General features: G+C 45.2%; 1 protein-coding gene across 6 annotated transcripts in view; it reads left to right on the forward strand.

The window, feature by feature from the left end:
* The window catches only part of ARHGEF10 (Rho guanine nucleotide exchange factor 10), an 869,022-nt gene that overhangs the window by 694,061 nt on the left and 158,069 nt on the right, over positions 1-16,892 (forward strand). For all 6 annotated transcript variants that reach the window (XM_085610812.1, XM_085610814.1, XM_085610811.1 and 3 more), the window contains one exon: positions 5,771-5,945. In XM_085610812.1, the coding sequence (XP_085466938.1) occupies positions 5,771-5,945 (175 nt within the window). The remainder of the gene's footprint in view (positions 1-5,770; positions 5,946-16,892) is intronic.

The following is a 16,892-nucleotide window of genomic DNA, read 5'->3' on the forward strand; positions in this document are numbered from 1 at the left end:
AGCATGATTTCATTAGGCAAAGGATATTCCTGCTCATACTGGAGAAATGCTTGCATTTGTAGCGTAGGGTCAAATCTATAGCCTTCATCTTTTGTAGTGAGGGAATCTGCCCATTGTATTTATCCTGGATGTAGAGATTTAGCATTATGAATGCTTGCTCTGTTAACCGCCTGTAAGGTTGGTACAGGGCTCACCACAATAATTTGTTTTCCTTGAGCCAGGGCAAGCTCTCTCACTATCGCAGTCTGAACTGTTGTCAGGATTTTTTCAGTAGTTGTAAAACGCATTTCTGCATTGGTATATAGATGCGATTTGACTGACGGAGGTTACGACCGGACAATTTTTTATGCAGGAGTTATTATACCTGTATCTTTTCCGGTCTGTTCCAGTATAATATACTGGACTAAAATAGGCACGCTCGATTACCATCATTGATCCTCAATAGGTTTCTATACACATGCTGTGATGATCTGAAATCACTTTGGGAAGTACCCGCGATACCTACCACAACATTATCTACACTGCGACTATTTGAACTAACAAAATTCAACTGTGACTATCTTGCCCTGATGATGTTTCCCCGTGTGGGAATGAAACGTGTTGGCTGAGCTGTTCGTATCACTGATTTAAGAATTTTAAAAAAGAAATATTTTTATACTACTATCTGAGTACTGGACTTCATGACCTGGCACACCCCCATCTTGTTAATCATAGATGCGAATTGTATACAATCGGTATGTGTACCCTCAATTACACAGATCACCAGGTTGGTTTTATTTACACATGTGCACATGTTTTGAAGGCATCATGTCATGTTGGAAGGAATCAAACATTTCTGTGGGTTCTTTTGTCCAATGTGTGCTTGAAAAGTCTGAATGAATGAGATTGTAGTCTGCCTAATCTGGAATGTATGTTCTGTCAAAATTCAGAATTGTAATCTTTTCAAAGTCAGAAGCTAGAGCAGTGCATATTTTTCAAAAAAATGGGTCGCCCGGCTCTTGCCTTCACTTGACAACTTGTATCACAATAATAGGACACTAAGGGGGGCAATCTATGATTTTTTTTAATTGAATCTGTTACCCATGAGAGCAAAACCCGTAATTATGCGATCTACTCTGGTCAAGTGTTCCATCAGGTCATCATCCGTCAAGTATATGTCATCAACATAGGACAAAGACTGATCATCAAAATGTGCAAGTAGTTCTGTAACTCTGGCTGAAAAGAGCCAGGGTCTATTCATATAACCCTGTAGTGAATGGCAAAATTGTTTCTGAGAACTGAGGGCTGTGAAGGCTGTGAAATATCTGTTTCATGTAGCTATATTTTGGCAGAAAAATCCATTCAAGATGTCTCGTATTGTTTTGTATTTCTTCCGCACAATGTTATTCATTAGCATGGCACTGTGTGCATTTTGTATTGCGAATGTGTAAGTAGCTGAGTTTAGGTGCCTTTAATCTAATACTAGATGATATGATTGATCTGATTTCATTACAAGAAACGGAAGATTATTCATTGATTTATATTAAAGTTGTTCTAGGATTTCCCTAACTTGTTTTGCTCCAATCTTTATTGGATATTGTCTTTGAGGCTATGTGGTTGTTCTCAATGGAATGTCATGATAAGGTGAACTGTCATCCCACCCCACATGGTTACGGTATAACGCAGGAGCTAGTTCTAACTCCCACTCCCTGGAGTATAAGTGTTTAATTGATTCTGGAACAAGGTTGGAAAAAGCTGGTAAAATCACTGTTTCCCCTTTGGCAATCCATTACAAGGGCAGGTGGAGAATCTTTCTCGGACAGAAGAATACCATAACCTTGAGTGAGTTCCTCCCACAAGAGGACGTTAATAAATCTGGGCACACCCCCCTCCAATCGTAGTTGACCTTCGTATAAACGATGCAGAACCCTTACCCTGGTATCCGGTGTTTCCACCATGATATACTCACTCAGTGCTACTCCCACCAGACAACCCCTTAGGTTCAGGTAAACTATCATGACTTCTGCTGCATTGCCCAGCATTGTCAATGCCCACTCTCTGTTCAGAATCAGAGTCATCTAAACCAGGGGCATGTCTGACCTTAAGTCCTACTACCTTCTTCTTTTTAAATTGAGGTTTTCATGTTTTAGGCTTGTCTTCCTGTTTTAGTCAGACAGGTGTTTTTACGAATGAATCCGGTAAGGAACGAGAGGAATGTGTATCAGTATCCTGATACCTATCAGGCGGTTTAACATTATCACAGTTACGTAAGTTGTAACGTTTTTCTGATAAATTCCTGTGTAGGAGACCCACCCCTGATTTTGTTTTGTCCTCGTTCTTCTTATTATCCCACTTCTTCTTTGTCGAAGAGTTAAGTACTTGCTTAGAGTTATCTTTTTCAGAATTACTCTTTTCCTGGTCTGGCTCCCAGCATAGCATAGGTTTCTTTGATAATTTGAGATAATTCGCACTCCTGCTGTGCAGGAGGCAAATCCCTTAGGCATTGGGGTATAGCTAACACCGTTGCTTCCCCTTTAATGTTACTCAACATTATGGTGGATATTCCGGCAAAATTACCCATCAGTTTCATCCCTAACTCCAAGGCAGGTGTTGCCCCGTGTTCATTCTGGACCTATTTTACTACTTCAGGTAGAAAGGCCAGAGAAGATGTACCATGTGTTCTAGTATATTCTGCAGCAAAGATCATGCCCTGAGTGACACAGTCCTCTACAGGGGAGTCATCCTAATTGGCAAACAAATTGTTAGTATCCTGTGTCTTTCCTGCAGGCCCAAATGGGGAAATACTGCTTCAAGCTGGTTTGTTTTTTGGCAATTCAAAATGTATTTTCTTCCTTTTTTGTGAGAACTTTTCCCATTACTGCATTCAACTTGGGGGGCAGCTGCCAAAAGCGTTGTACCAGTTCTGGTTTCTGGGGCTACCACTCCACAGTGGAGGGTTCATAGTCCCAGACAGAGGGGCAGAAGGTGAAAACAGTCCACAGTGGGAGGACCAGTGAGTCAGGCGTTGCCAGCTCTGCAATCAGGGCACCCCACGACTGACTCGAGTGAGGCCACTTTTGGCCTGGGGGGGCCTCTGTGCACTTTCACAGAGACAGAGCCCTGGAGACCTGCACAACCTAGACTTTTGTACAACCCACCCAGGGAGTGTTTCCCTTGAGGGGGTAGGGGTACTCCAATGGAAGTCCTGGCTTTCCACTCATATGTTCACCCTAAGGGTACAGACCCTGGATTGAAGAATCAGTGTCAGGATACCACCCCTGAACTGGTGGGAGGGGAAGTGGAAACAGGGTGTAAGGCACCTGAGGCTACTGCCCTTCAGCTTGAGGAACCACAGGAGTCAGAGAGCCCTGAATGACCTGGGGCCTAGCTCTTGTCAATAGCAGCTGTCAGTGATACCTGTTGGGTGTTTTCCTCATGGTCAGAATTTATCCTGGGTTGGGGACAGAGTAAGACCCAAGGGAAGGAATGGGTCACATCACACTGTTGGCCATGGGGTTACTGTCTGCCTACTGGGATGTGCGTGTGAGCAAAGTTTGGCTAGGTGCCGCACATATGGGGTCGACAGGTGAGGAGAAGGGTCCCCCATGGGTCAATTCATTGGGCCCTGAGAGTATGAACAGAGGGATACAACTGGGTTCAGAGAAGTGTAGAACTGACAAGTGCCCCTTCAGAGTGAGCCATTGTCCATGTTCTATCACCCTAAGCAGGAAAGTCCATCAAGGTATTGATTAGTCTACCCTGGCTTTAGGCTGGAAGCCGTTTGTGTTGGACCTTGCCCTTTCTGCAGGGTTATCCCCAAACTTTTTGCCATCCTCCTCCTATTTTTCGGACAATTTTTTTTCTGGTTTAGGATTCTGGGCCCTTTATCACTGCTATCCAGTGCTAAAGTGCACATACTCTGTACTCTAAACATGTTAACATTGGTTTATCCATAATTGGTATATTTAATTTACTTGTACTATTTAATCAGATTGAGACATTACTTGTTTTTCTTTACTAAGACAGTTCCCAACACGCTAGCAATGCTAGCTCGCATTATCTGCTCAATTTAAAAAAAGGTTGCTTACCTACTTTGGCCCTGAGTGGTCCCGGCATTACTGTATGGCGCTCATCGCAGTTGGGGGAGATTGCCTGACACATTCCTCACTGAACTACCCTAACTATTCAGTGCTCCCACTGTATTAACTACCTGCAAGTTTTTAAATGTTTAAATGCTGAGCTAAAATTATCGTAAAGGCTCTAAAAAGAGTCCAGTTCTGAAATGCTGCTTTTTACCTGAATTATTTAAAATTGCATATCTCTTGGTTTACTTATTGGATTCTTGTAATTTTGGTCTTGTTTTACGCAGATAATTAATCTTTATTTTTCTTACACTGTGTGGAGTGTTTTTGTAGTGTTTCCAGTGAATTCCAGTGAGTGTGTGTTGCACAAATACTTTACATATTGCTGCTGGTTATAACCCTGCCAGCTCTGTGCCAAGCTACCAGAGGTTGAGCACATGTTATCTTTGGTGTGTTACTGACTTGCCCCAAATAGAGTGGTGGGTTTTCCCTGGCTTAGGTGCATACCCTAGCCAACCAGAATCCCCATTTCCAACAAAGCGATTTAGCTGAGATGTTTGCTTAATGAATAATATCTGCATCTTCAAGATTTTTACTCACGTTTGTTTAGTAGACCTATTTTTATTATTTGTGATAAGGAGAAATTCTGGGTTTAAGTTTCAGGTGCCTTTTCTTTAGGCAATTATGAATGAGGCCGAAATAAGATTATAAAATGGTAACAGATTCAGTTGGGTTCATCTTTAGATACAACCGTTTATCACCGACATATTGCTCCTGGAATAAGACATGTCGAGTCTGCTCTGAGACGTAAAAACTGGTTTGTTACAGTAGAAATGTGTGTGTAAGTTGACATTCAGAGCATCACCTAATTTAAAAAAACGTTTTCTGCATCCAGTTCACATATTTTTACAGACTAGGGGCCGCATTACACATGCGGCACACTTTCCTTCATTGCGCCAGGCACACCTTTAAAAAGGTGCGCTCGGCGCAGTGAAGGAAAGTGTGCCACATTATGAGGAATGCTCTACCCTCGGGAAAGCAGCGAATGTGTGCTGCCCTGGCAGCAGTGTATTCACATGAAATAGAAAGCGGCTGATTTACAGCCGCTCCGTGTTTCGCTGTGCAGATGGCAATCCACCTGCACTTTTAAAGGTGAATAAAGATCCCCTTGCAGGCGAGTGCAGTCAGTGACAGCACCCACTTGCAAGGGGATGTCTGAAAGGTCCATGGGACCCCCTTGACCCCATGCAGAATGCTGATATAAGGTGGCACACTGTCTGTGTGCTTCCTGAGGGCCTGTGCGCCCACGTCGGTAATATGGCGCAGGTGCAGAGTCAAAGCAATTGCCTCATTTTCATGCGGCACGCCCCCATGAAAATGGGGTTACGCCCCCTTGGAGATAGCACTGGTGCTTTAAGTGCACCAGCGCTATTGATATTACAGAAGGGGCTGCACAAGCGTCTGTAATACCAAAGTGCCCCGGGGAGTGCAAAGCGGGCTCAAACGTTCATTGTGCTCCAGGCAACTTTATGTAATGTGGCCCTAGGTGAACAGGAAGCACACCTACAGAATGCCTTGGCAACTTCAATAATAGTGTATGCCTTCTTGTCAACAATGATACTGTAGTATTCATATTTTGCCACAACTTGTTTCAAATGTTTTTTATTTGTAATGTTTATGCTTGTTTTTTTTATTCTGGGACCTTATAGCGCCAGTTTGATGCCCATCATGAAGAAGGCATGGTGATTTCTCATATGGCTGTTGTTGGAGTTGGCATCTGGATTGCCTTCACATCTGGGTCGGCGTTGCGGCTCTTCCATACAGAGACACTTGAGCACCTTCAAGATGTTAACATCGCAGCTCCTGTTCATCATATGTTGACAGGTAATATTAGTTCAAAATCCCCCTGACATATTACACTTAAACAGAAGTTTACAAAGGTACTAAAGCCTGGCATGTTCATGGTGGTAAAAACATGTAACCAACACAAGTGTGAAGATCTCTGAAGTCCTACATGCCACTGAAGAGATTTAAAGTGGGCTTGAGGGAGGTTTACCTTGGAGCTTGGAAACACCTACACACTTTTCTGTTTGTGGGCATCCCAAATGCCTCTCCTTCTCCTTTGCTCCAGCCAAGCAGTGACATGATTCCCCTTCCAGTTTGGGATCAGGAATCGATCAACATCCTGATTTGCTAGGGATAGAGAGGAAGGTGATTCTCTACAGGGGAAATATTTTCCCCTCAGGGAAAAGAAAATGCATGTTTGCACAGCAGATCCTATTCCCCCTGTGTGGACTTTTCTGACTATGGAAAACACTACTCATAGATCCTGCTATAAAAGTTACCTGGCACTCCCAGAGGTATGCCTGGAAACCTGAGCCTGGCACACCTTTCCAGACTTACTTCTGGGATGCTGAGGAATAGGAAAAAGTCAAAAAAGTCCGTTCAGGCAGAGTTAATCTCCACCCGTGATTAGCCCATTTTTTGTGGAACTGTTTAGTGAAAATGAAGAACATTGCAACATGTGTGAAATGTATGTTGTGTGTTTGATTAATACATTATGAATTAGGATGTTTCACTGGAGAGAATAATGTTCATGGAACAACATCTATTGAGTAACGAAATTTGCAACTGAACACGCCCGCGGTTGAGGAAATGTAATATCATTTTTCCTTAGGAAAGTGTTGCCTTCTGCCAAATTCCTAATTAGTGGGACATGTTCAAAATGTGTTTGCTCGTTTACTCATGAATTTTGAGTGAGAGCTTTATAAAATCTCCAGATGTAATACAACAATACATTTAGAGACTGTAGCCTGTAAATGGTATTGCAGTTTTGCAGAAACGAAGTGATATTTTGAGCCCCTCCTTTACCCTTACCAAAAGGACAACAAAGGTAACTGCTTGCAGGGTCAATCTGGCATTTTCATTTTGATCTTACTCTAAATGACTGCCTATTTATAGATTGCCTAACAACAAGTCACAGGACCTGCCACTAATAGTAACTTTTTTAGTAAGTAATGCTACATACCGCACTTCTGCAGTTACTAAGCACTGTAAATGATAGATTTTGTTATGAGTCAGTTTATTGGTGCTGGGTTTATCAGTCTGTTAAGAATGAAAGCATAAGTTGGCTTTGCTGGGATTCAAACATTTGACTCACAGCTCACATCATATGCCATATGAGCATTAAACACTGTGAGCTTTGTTGTCAACTTACTTAGTCATGTTACCAGTTAACAGAGAGAATTATTTTTCAGGAACATTTTGTGGAGTCTGAAATTTTGATTTTGGAGAGCTCCTTATGTCCTGCAGGGTCTTCTGATACAATTTTTGAATCACTGTTGATTTACTATTTATGCGAATGCAATTGTTTCAAAATAATTTTTATTTTAACGCGAGACAAATGTCCCTGACCATCATCTTTTCAATGGGAACAGTGCTTTCATGCTTCTGCATCTCTTTTGTCCCACTTTTATTCTATATGACTATTTCCTATATTAAGGCTTAATTAAAGTTGGCAAATAGCATCTCTACACTGGCATGTCAGAGGTTTTTTACGAGGCCTAAGGCACAAATTAATTTGGGCACTTAGGGTAATATGTACAAAAAAAGAGAATTGCTATTTCCTAATTGCGATTCTTTCCGAATTGCAATTAGGAAATTGTAATTCCTAATGTATGAAAACTTGAAAATAGCAGTTCCTAGTCAATCGCAAAACGGGATTGCTCCAAGAATTTGGAACTCCTCCCCCCAGAAATCAGAATAAATCTCTCAACTGTATCCTTCAAGAAAGAAATCAAAGCACTCCTTCTGAATACATTTCTTCCTTGATCCTACGATACCCATCTCAATCTTCAATTCTCCTCATAACTTTGGCATACTGACAACCTGGTGTTTTCGGCTTCTCAATCCTGACACTACCCCACTTTTCTGGACACTACATGATCCTGCAGTTTTCTTGATTATGGTAATAATGTTCTTATTGGTTTATCGCCTCTGCTGTCTGAACACTGTAAAGCTTACACTTCCTCTCTGGTGACTATTTTATCCTGTATTTTTTCTTGAATGTGATATTTTTGCTACTATTGCTCCACTCTCTGATACCAGCAAGGGTCATGTTTGGGCTATATAAAAATATCAAACTAAACAAATAAATAGATCTACCTCATGAATATTAATGAGGCAATTCTCAGTTTTTGACCGATTAGGAATGATGGGCAGGATATCATATACATTGTGGCCTGCTGGGGACAGCAGACCATGATATCTGATTGCTTTTCAACAAAGCAATGTTTTTCTAACGGGATGCGTTTCAAAAACATAAATGAAACATTTTAGTTTCATTTTTTAAGAGCAGGCAGTGATTCACAGGAGAAAATATTTTTGTTTACGTTCTCAGAAGTGAAGGGTTCCTTTATGGACCCCTTCCCATTTTAAAATGGATTACCACATTCTTTGAGGTGTCGGTAAAAAAGGTATTTTTGGACTGGAATTCAGTCGCAAAACCTTAATACATACCACTGCAGTTCGGTAGTTGGTAGGGACACCCTAAACAAGCCCCATCCAAATACTAAATCGTTAAACCAAATTGCGATTCAGTAAGAAGTTATTGAATCGTAATTTGGCATTTGTACAATAAAAGTGCTTGAAAATGGGTCATTTCTGTGATTCAGCTTGTTTGTGAGCTCAAAACAGTTTTGTACATAAGGCCCACAATTACTACTTAACATGTACAGTATACACATATGTCTTTACAGTACCTAGTGATACAGACATTAGCAAGTCATGGAAGTATCAATTGTAGATTAAAATAGATCTATTTTTGGGCTTTTTGATATTTTAGTTTGACACCAGTGTTCATGCTTTGAGTTCAATTTCACATAAAAGGGGATTGTACAGTAATGAAGTTGGTTGAATATTAAATTGGTTGCAAGGATCACCCAAGCAGGTGCCATATTACAGAGAATGCCCATAGGAGCAATAGGCATGTGCACACGCTTTGTTCAACTCTGGGGCATTAGAGAAGGGACCAGAAGCTTATGCGTCCCCTTCTGTAATACTGATAACGCTGATGCAGATGTAGTGCCATTACTATCATTAAAGGGTGTTCCCTCATTTGCATGGAGGCATGGCCCCATGCAATGAGAGGATCAGTTTGCCTCTGTGCCTGACCATATTATGGATGAGGGTTTAGAGGCAAACAAGCCTTTAAGAGGTACACTGAAAGGCAGCCCTCTGGAAGGGAGAAAGGGGGTCCCGTGGACCCTTTGATATCCCCTTGCATACAGATGCAGTCACTCACTAAACCCACCTGCATAGTGATCTCTCTCTCTCCTCTTGAAAGCGCAGGCAGATTGCAGCCTGCACTGCAAAACATGGAGCGGCTTTGAAGCAGCCACTCAGTATTTCACTTGAATGTGCTCCCCCAAGGGTAGTGCGATTTTGCGTCTGACCTGAGGACAGCACATTCACCATAATAGGGGTCACTTTCCCTATTTGCGCCCGGCGCACCTGTTTCAAGGTGTGCCGTGGTGCAAACAGAGAAAGGTTTCCCTTATTGTAATACAGCCCTAGAAATATGTCTCAGTTACCTAATAGAAAATCAAACAACACTGATTTTATCGCCCAGAGAATGCCAATCATACATACCAAGACCTTGAAGAAATACATTGTTGTGTATTGTCTGGTCAAGTTGGCTCTGCATTATGGGGCAATTGATAGGGATATCAAGAAATCAATGATATTGGCTTAGAAATCCTGAATACAGCAAACACCTTTTCACTTTACACAAACATTTTGGTGAACAATTTGCATGGCATTTTTTGTCCTCTTGAGAGTTGTAGTAAACAATATGTTGGAAGGTCACAGTAGTACTTTCTTTAGCTATTTATAGAGGTTTGTAAACTAATTACCCCTGTGTCAATATCAGTGCTTGTAAATTAGTGATACGTGGTATGCTAGGCTGATGCGATTAGATGCACCAGGGACCAGTGTCAGGTGGTGGACTGGGGTGTATATCGACCACTTGATGACCTGGCAGATTGGAAGTCTTTTTGTCCATGCAGGTCACTCTGGGATTCCTATGTTCTTGACAGTAATTGAAGGTGTAGTTATTTAATTTACTGGTAAAAGTCTGAACTGATCTGACTTACAGTTGGGGCCAAAGTCCTTTTTATGGCACCTCCTGCAGGGGAAAAAAACCTATCTTGCGTTTCAGTGCCACAAAAAGAACACAAAAGACACACAATTGATGGACAGAATGCAGAACAAATCAAAACATTCACACCCAGTCAAAAGATCTGGGTTAAATCCATCATTCTTTTGCTCACCCTGCCACCCCAGTTTAGACCTGGCCATATGCAAATCAGTCTTGACCCTGTGCCTCATGGGAACAGTCCAGCCCGAACTGCCAAGCCAGGTCCTCCCTGGACTGGAAACAAGCATCCTAGGACCGGTTTCGGGGTTTCACCCCTCTTCAGCCAGGATAGCTTGAATCCAGTGGCACAGTGAGCCTGGGACACACGTCTGGGCATACCCGGTGCACTTAGGGCGAGAAAGCAAAAGACACATAACTGATGGACGGAATGCAGAACAAATCAAAACATTCACCGCCAGTCAAAAGAGCTGGGTTAAATCCATCATTCTTTTGCTCACCATGCCACCCCAGTTTAGACCTGGCCATATGCAAATCAGTCTTGAACCTGTGCCTCATTGGAACAGTCCAGACTGAACTGCCAAGCCAAGTCCTCCCTGGACCTGAAGCAAGCATCCTAGAACCGGTTTCGGGGTTTCACCCCTCTTCAGTTGGGGAACCTAGGCCTTCTCCACCGGCAGCTCCAGGCCTGGATCCGGATCGGCGCTGGTTGACCTCATTACACCTCCACCGGCGCCGCTTCCTCGGACACCAAATCCACTAACGACGCCAGTCGTGCCACCGGCTGGCATCGACCCAGTCCACCATCGTGATGTGGCGCTAGACCGATGTCGCCCGACGCCGGATCTGGCGCCAAGAGGGGTATTTGTGCCCCTGTTCACTCCTAGGGTCCCTTTTCGACCTGATTGGCACCCAGAGGAGGAGGAGTAGGACTGGAAGGGGTCAGGTGACCCTTTAACAGATCAGCTCGATTCTGAGCAGGACTGGAGAGAGGAACTGGGGGATTACATTGGTCTGGACACCTCCCCTGATCATGGCATGTTGTCTCCTCCTACTGTGGCTACGGAAGAGGGAGCCTCATACGCAGTGGTGTTGCATAGGGCGGCCGAGTTCCTCAACCTCGAGCTCTCTCCAGTGCCGGTCAGGACTAATCTCCTGACAGAGGTGCTTCAGCCGGCAGAGAGCTGTTCGGAGCCCCTGCTGCCATTTAATGAGGCCCTACGGACATCCTTTTGGGCACCTGGTCTAAGCCCAAAACAAGGGATGCAGCAAAATTTACCATCCATTGTGGGTTGGATACCACCGACTCTATAGGCAGGACGATTTCCACGTCGGCAGGACGATTTCCACGTCGGTAGCCCTTTCGACGCTACGCCTGGATGAGATCGACTGGACATCCCCAGAAAAGCCAGAAGACTCTCATGGACAATGCCCTTTGATGGCCATCGCCTTTTCAGCGACAAAGCGGACAACGCTCTAGAGCGTTTCAAGGACTCACGGGCTGCGGCCAAGTCCTTGGGCCACTCCACTCGCCCAGCGCAGTCTGCTTTTTGCCCCTTTTGTGGCTACGGAAGGGGTGCCCCACTACATCCCATCCAGAGCCACAGGCCAAAATAAGCATGCCAATCTTTGCGGGCCAGTGGATGTGGGAACCACTGCCGTGGTTCAGGGGGCCAGCGGACGGGCCAGTCCACCAACCCCCCTCCCTCTGCAGCAGCCTCCAAACCTTCCTAGTCTGACATTTCAGGCCCATCAAAAGCCAGTGGGTGGCAGGATCCGCCATCACCTTCCCCACTGGCGCACCATCATGTCGGACAGGTGGGTTTTGCAGATATTCCGAAGGGGCTACTCCCTCCCCTTCGAGGCTACCCCTCCCCTTCGAGGCTACCCCTCCAGCCATGTCACCTCAGTGCCACTGCATGTCGGAGGATCATCTGGGCCTTCTCCAACAGGAAGTCATGGCTCTCCTGGCAAAGGGAGCCATCGAGCGCCTTCCTGCCCCATGGTTGCTATTCCCACTACTTTCTGGTTCCCAAGAAGGAGAAGGGCCTACGTCCTATCTTGTATCTCAGGAATGTCAACCGCTTCCTCCAGAAGGAGAAGTTCAAGATGTTGACACTCGCTCAGGTCTTGTCTGCCCTCGACCCTGGAGACTGGATGGTAGCGTTGGACTTGCAGGACGCTTATTTTCATCATCCCGTCCTGCTGGCCTACCAGCGTTACCTGCGGTTTACGGTAGGCCACAAGCACTTTTAGTTTACCGTGCTCCCCTTTGGCCTTACCAGCGCCTCTCGGGTGTTAACGAAAGTGATGGCGGTGGTTGCAGCTCATATGCGCAGATCAAGGGTTTCAGTCTTCCCCTATCTCGATGACTGGTTGTTGAAGGCGGGCTCGTCCCAGACAGTCACCTCCCAACTCCAGACTACGGCCGACCTCCTGTATTTGCAGGGGTTCTCCATCAATGTGCTGAAGTCACACCTGATCCCCTCTCAGAATCTTCTCTGCATCGGAGCGGTTCTGGACACGACGCGGTTTCAGGTTTATCCTCCCGAACAGCGAGTCCTGAATCCTGCTGGTCGATCATGCCAGGTGGCATATGCGGGCTCTGCACTGGGACCTGAAGTTCCAGTAGGCGCAGCATAAGGGGAATTTGTCCGATTGCATCCAGATCTCGGAGGGCACTGCACGACAATTGCAGTGGTGGCTCACAACCTAGGATTGGGTCAATGCCAGATCCCTCTCCCTTCCCCAACCAGAAAACACAGTGGTGACCGACGCATCCCTCCTGGGCTGGGGTGGCCACATGAGAGAGGCGGAGATCAGAGGCCTCTGGTCTCCGGCGTAGTCTGGAGCTTTGGGCGAATCGTCTTGCACCCAAAGCATTCCTTCCCTCTGTCCAGGGAAGAGTTGTGCAGGTGTTCATGGACAACACCACCGTCATGTGGTACTGCAACAAACAGTGCAGGGTGGGGTCATGGACCCTATTTCAGGAGGCCCTCCTCCTCTGGACATAACTGGAACATCAGGGCATATCCCTGAGGGTTCAAAACATGGCAGGCTCTCTGAACACAAGGGCGGACGAACTCAGACGCAGGTGCATGATGGATCACAAATGGCATCTTTACTCGGAAGTGGTGCATGGTCTCTTTCTGCATTGGCGAGAGCCTTGGTTAGATCTATTTGCCACCGAAGAGAACGTGCAATGTCAGCAATTCTGCACGTTGGAATTTCCAAGGCGGCACTCACTTGGCAACGCTTTTCGTCACGAGTGGAGTTGTGGTCTGTTGTACGCCTTTCTGCCTATACCACTTCTGCCCAGAGTGCTGAAGAAGATCAAGCGCGACCAGGCCCAAGTCATCCTTGTGGCTCCGGATTGGGCACAAAGAGTCTGGTATCCCGAGCTGCTCAACATGGCCATTGGTCCTCCGACCCGTCTGCCTCTTCGGAAGGATCTTCTATTGCAGCAACAGGGGACGGTCCTCCACCCGAACCTGTCCAGCCTCCACCTCCTTGTGTGGAGTTTGAGCAGTGGCAGTTGAGTCATTTGACCTGCCTCCTGAAGTTTGTGATGTTATCTTGGCAGCCAGGCGTCCCTCCACTGCAACGGTATACGCCTGCCGGTGGAACAAGTTTATGCCCTGGTGCACAGCAAAGGTTGTGGATCCCCTTTCTTCCCCTCTTTCTGAGGTTCCCTTGTTTCTTCTTTCTTTGGCCCAGCAAGGCTCTGCCCTGGGCACTATCAATGGACTATCTTTTGGCCATCTCTGCCTTACTTTGGCTTCCAGATCAGCCTTCTCTTTTCAAGTCCCCGGTGGTTAATCATTTCTTGAAAGGCATAACTCATCTTTTTCCTCCTATTCCCTTCGTTATGGCTCAGTGGGACTTGAATCTAGTCTTAACCTATTTAAAGTGTGCTCCCTTTGAGCCGCTTCACAACTGTCCTTTGAGGCTTCTGACGCTTAAAACTGCATTCCTGGTAGCCATCACATCTGCCAGAAGAGTGAGTGAGCTCCAGGCTCTTTACTCCAAGCCTCCTTTCCTGTCTGTCCATCCGGACAAGGTGGTTCTCAGGACTCGTCCACCCTTCTTTCCTAAGGTTGTCACTGCCTTTAACATCGGGAAGACCATTACTTTGCCCACCTTCATTCCTCCTCCGCATCCTTCGAAAGAGGAAGAGAGGCTCCTCCATCTGGACCCAAAACATGTGCTTTCTTTCTATCTGGATCGCACAAAACAGTTCCGGGTGGATGACCAACTCTTTGTTGGCTACGTGGGTGCCAAGAAAGGTCGGGCTGTACACAAGCAAACCATTTTTCGATGGGTCATTTTGTGTATTAAAGCATGCTATTATCTGGATAAAAAGGTGCCTCCAGTGAGACTACGCGCCCATTCTACGAGGGCGACGGCAGCCACTATGGCCTTGGAAAGAAGAGTTCCTCTCCATGACATGTGTCAGGCAGCTACGTGGGCATCACTGCACACGTTTATGAAACACTACTGTCTGGACAGCCCATAGAGATGGCTTCTTTGGCCGTTCTGTTCTCCAGGACTTTCTGGTGTGATCTTGGTTCGCAGACCCACCACCGGGGTTACTATTGCTGGGGTATCTATTCTAAGGTAAGGAATCTATAACTAACGTGTTTCTTTCAGAGGAACAAGTTACTTACCTTCGGTAACTATATATCTGTAAGACACATTAGTTAGTTATAGATCCCTTACTGCTCAACCCATCCTCCCCGTTCTGCGAACTGATTTCTAGGATTAAGGATATACTTTCAGGGCCCTAGTTTTGTGCACCTGTGGTCAATGTCTTGCATGGCTCTGCTTTTCTGACGTGGAAAGTCGTGTACTGAACTGACTTCAGCATGCGAGGGCTGTGTCTAAGTAGCTACCGCAAGGTCATCCCAGCGACCCCGACGTCAACGACGGACGCGGAACCAACCGACACCGCCTTCTGACGCGCAGAGGTACTGCTGACGAAAAAACTTTCCAGATCCAGTCTGACACCTGGGGGTAATTCTAAGGTAAGGAATCTGTAACTAACTAATGTTTCTTACAGATATATCGTCACCGAAGGTAAGCAACTTATTCGATAGGGTCGGTCGGAAAGGAATCTGAACCGGATTTCTTAATGGCCTCCGACGGGCTGAGAGAGGCCGGCTGCCATTCTGAAATCCTCCATCAATCCCTCAGGCGGCTCTTTCCGGCCGAGGGATTACAATGGAAGATTCCCACAGTCTTTCTGTGCCGGCCTTTCCAACACAGAAAGGCTGTGGGAATCCCACTTTGGGGGCCACTAGCAGGGCTTCCATGGGTGCAAGGCTGATCCATGCAGTGATCCCTGCAGTGCCGGTGGCAGGCACCTTAAGGTGCCTGTTACGGGGTGCACGGACGAACTGCACCTCTGCTCTTAACAATATGAGCATGCAATAATGCATGCTGCCATTGTTAAAAATAAGATTTGGTTGCATCCTACTTGCTGGGCTCGAACCGGCAACAGGAGGTCATTCGGTTCCAGTTCACAAACAATGTCGGACAGACTCGGACCGTCCAACATCATAATTGTGCCTTTAGATGCGAATGTCTAGTATCCCTCTGTGATTCACATATTTTTTTCCACTTTGAATGAAGATTTAATCAAATCTGGCAAATGTCAGTTTCCATGAAGGATGAAAATCACTGCAAATATTATCTGGGTGAAATGTTTAATCAACTTCACAGCAATGAAATGTTGAAACGTATTTTCTTGAATTTGAAACGGTGCCCAGCTTTTATTATACATATCTATACAGCAAAAATATTAAAACCCTGAAATTATTTATAAAATAAGATAGACGAAAGAGATGTGAGGCATGTCGAGAATATATAATGCATACAAAAACGAAATCATTTATTGTTTTATTGTTCACCTTTGAGCTTGTAACTAAATAATTGCATACAAATCTATTCAGAAGAGGTATCTCAATTAGCTATCGTACTACATGGGTTATAGTGTGTGATAGCGTGTCTGTCTGTTGAACCTTTACTCACTTCTCTCCTTCCTTTTCAATTACCTCCTTCCTCCCACTCCAATATTTACACCACTGTAGCTCTTCACCCATTAATGTGGCTATCGTATGCTTTTGTTGACGAACCTCATCATGAAATCGTAAATATTTCCAGGATATTTGTGGCTCAAACCCTTTTCTATCTTTGGTGAATCACACTGAGAGTTTCGGGCAATCAGATTGGTTTGCATAGAGCCACGGATCGTGAAAATCTAGCAAGAAAAATTTTACAAAACCTTTAAAAACCTCTCATCATAATTTTCAACCAACCCTATTCGTTGACTGAGGGAAAGGCTCAGAGAAAGACTCCATCCCTCCAATCCAATGCTTCTTTTGCCTTATGCAACACTGCCTCCTACTTCTACGGACTTGAATTGCTAATGTGGTCTACCTTTCTTCTACTCTTTGGACTTAACTCTCCTCTAGAGATAGAATCCCATCCATTCCAAGCCACAGCAGCTGTGATTGTGGAGCAGACGTTTCCTACTTCCATTCAAGCTACACTCAGCTCGCCCACCATCACCCCTGTGGGAGCTATTTCTTGATTATTAATATATGTGCATAGTACCATGAATCTATTGCCTATTCTTGACTAGGACTCTACTATGCCTTCTCACCATTTTGAAAAAT

Source organism: Triturus cristatus, chromosome 6 (genome assembly GCF_964204655.1).
Source record: "Triturus cristatus chromosome 6, aTriCri1.1, whole genome shotgun sequence".
In the NCBI taxonomy this organism is placed as follows: Eukaryota; Metazoa; Chordata; class Amphibia; order Caudata; family Salamandridae; genus Triturus; species Triturus cristatus.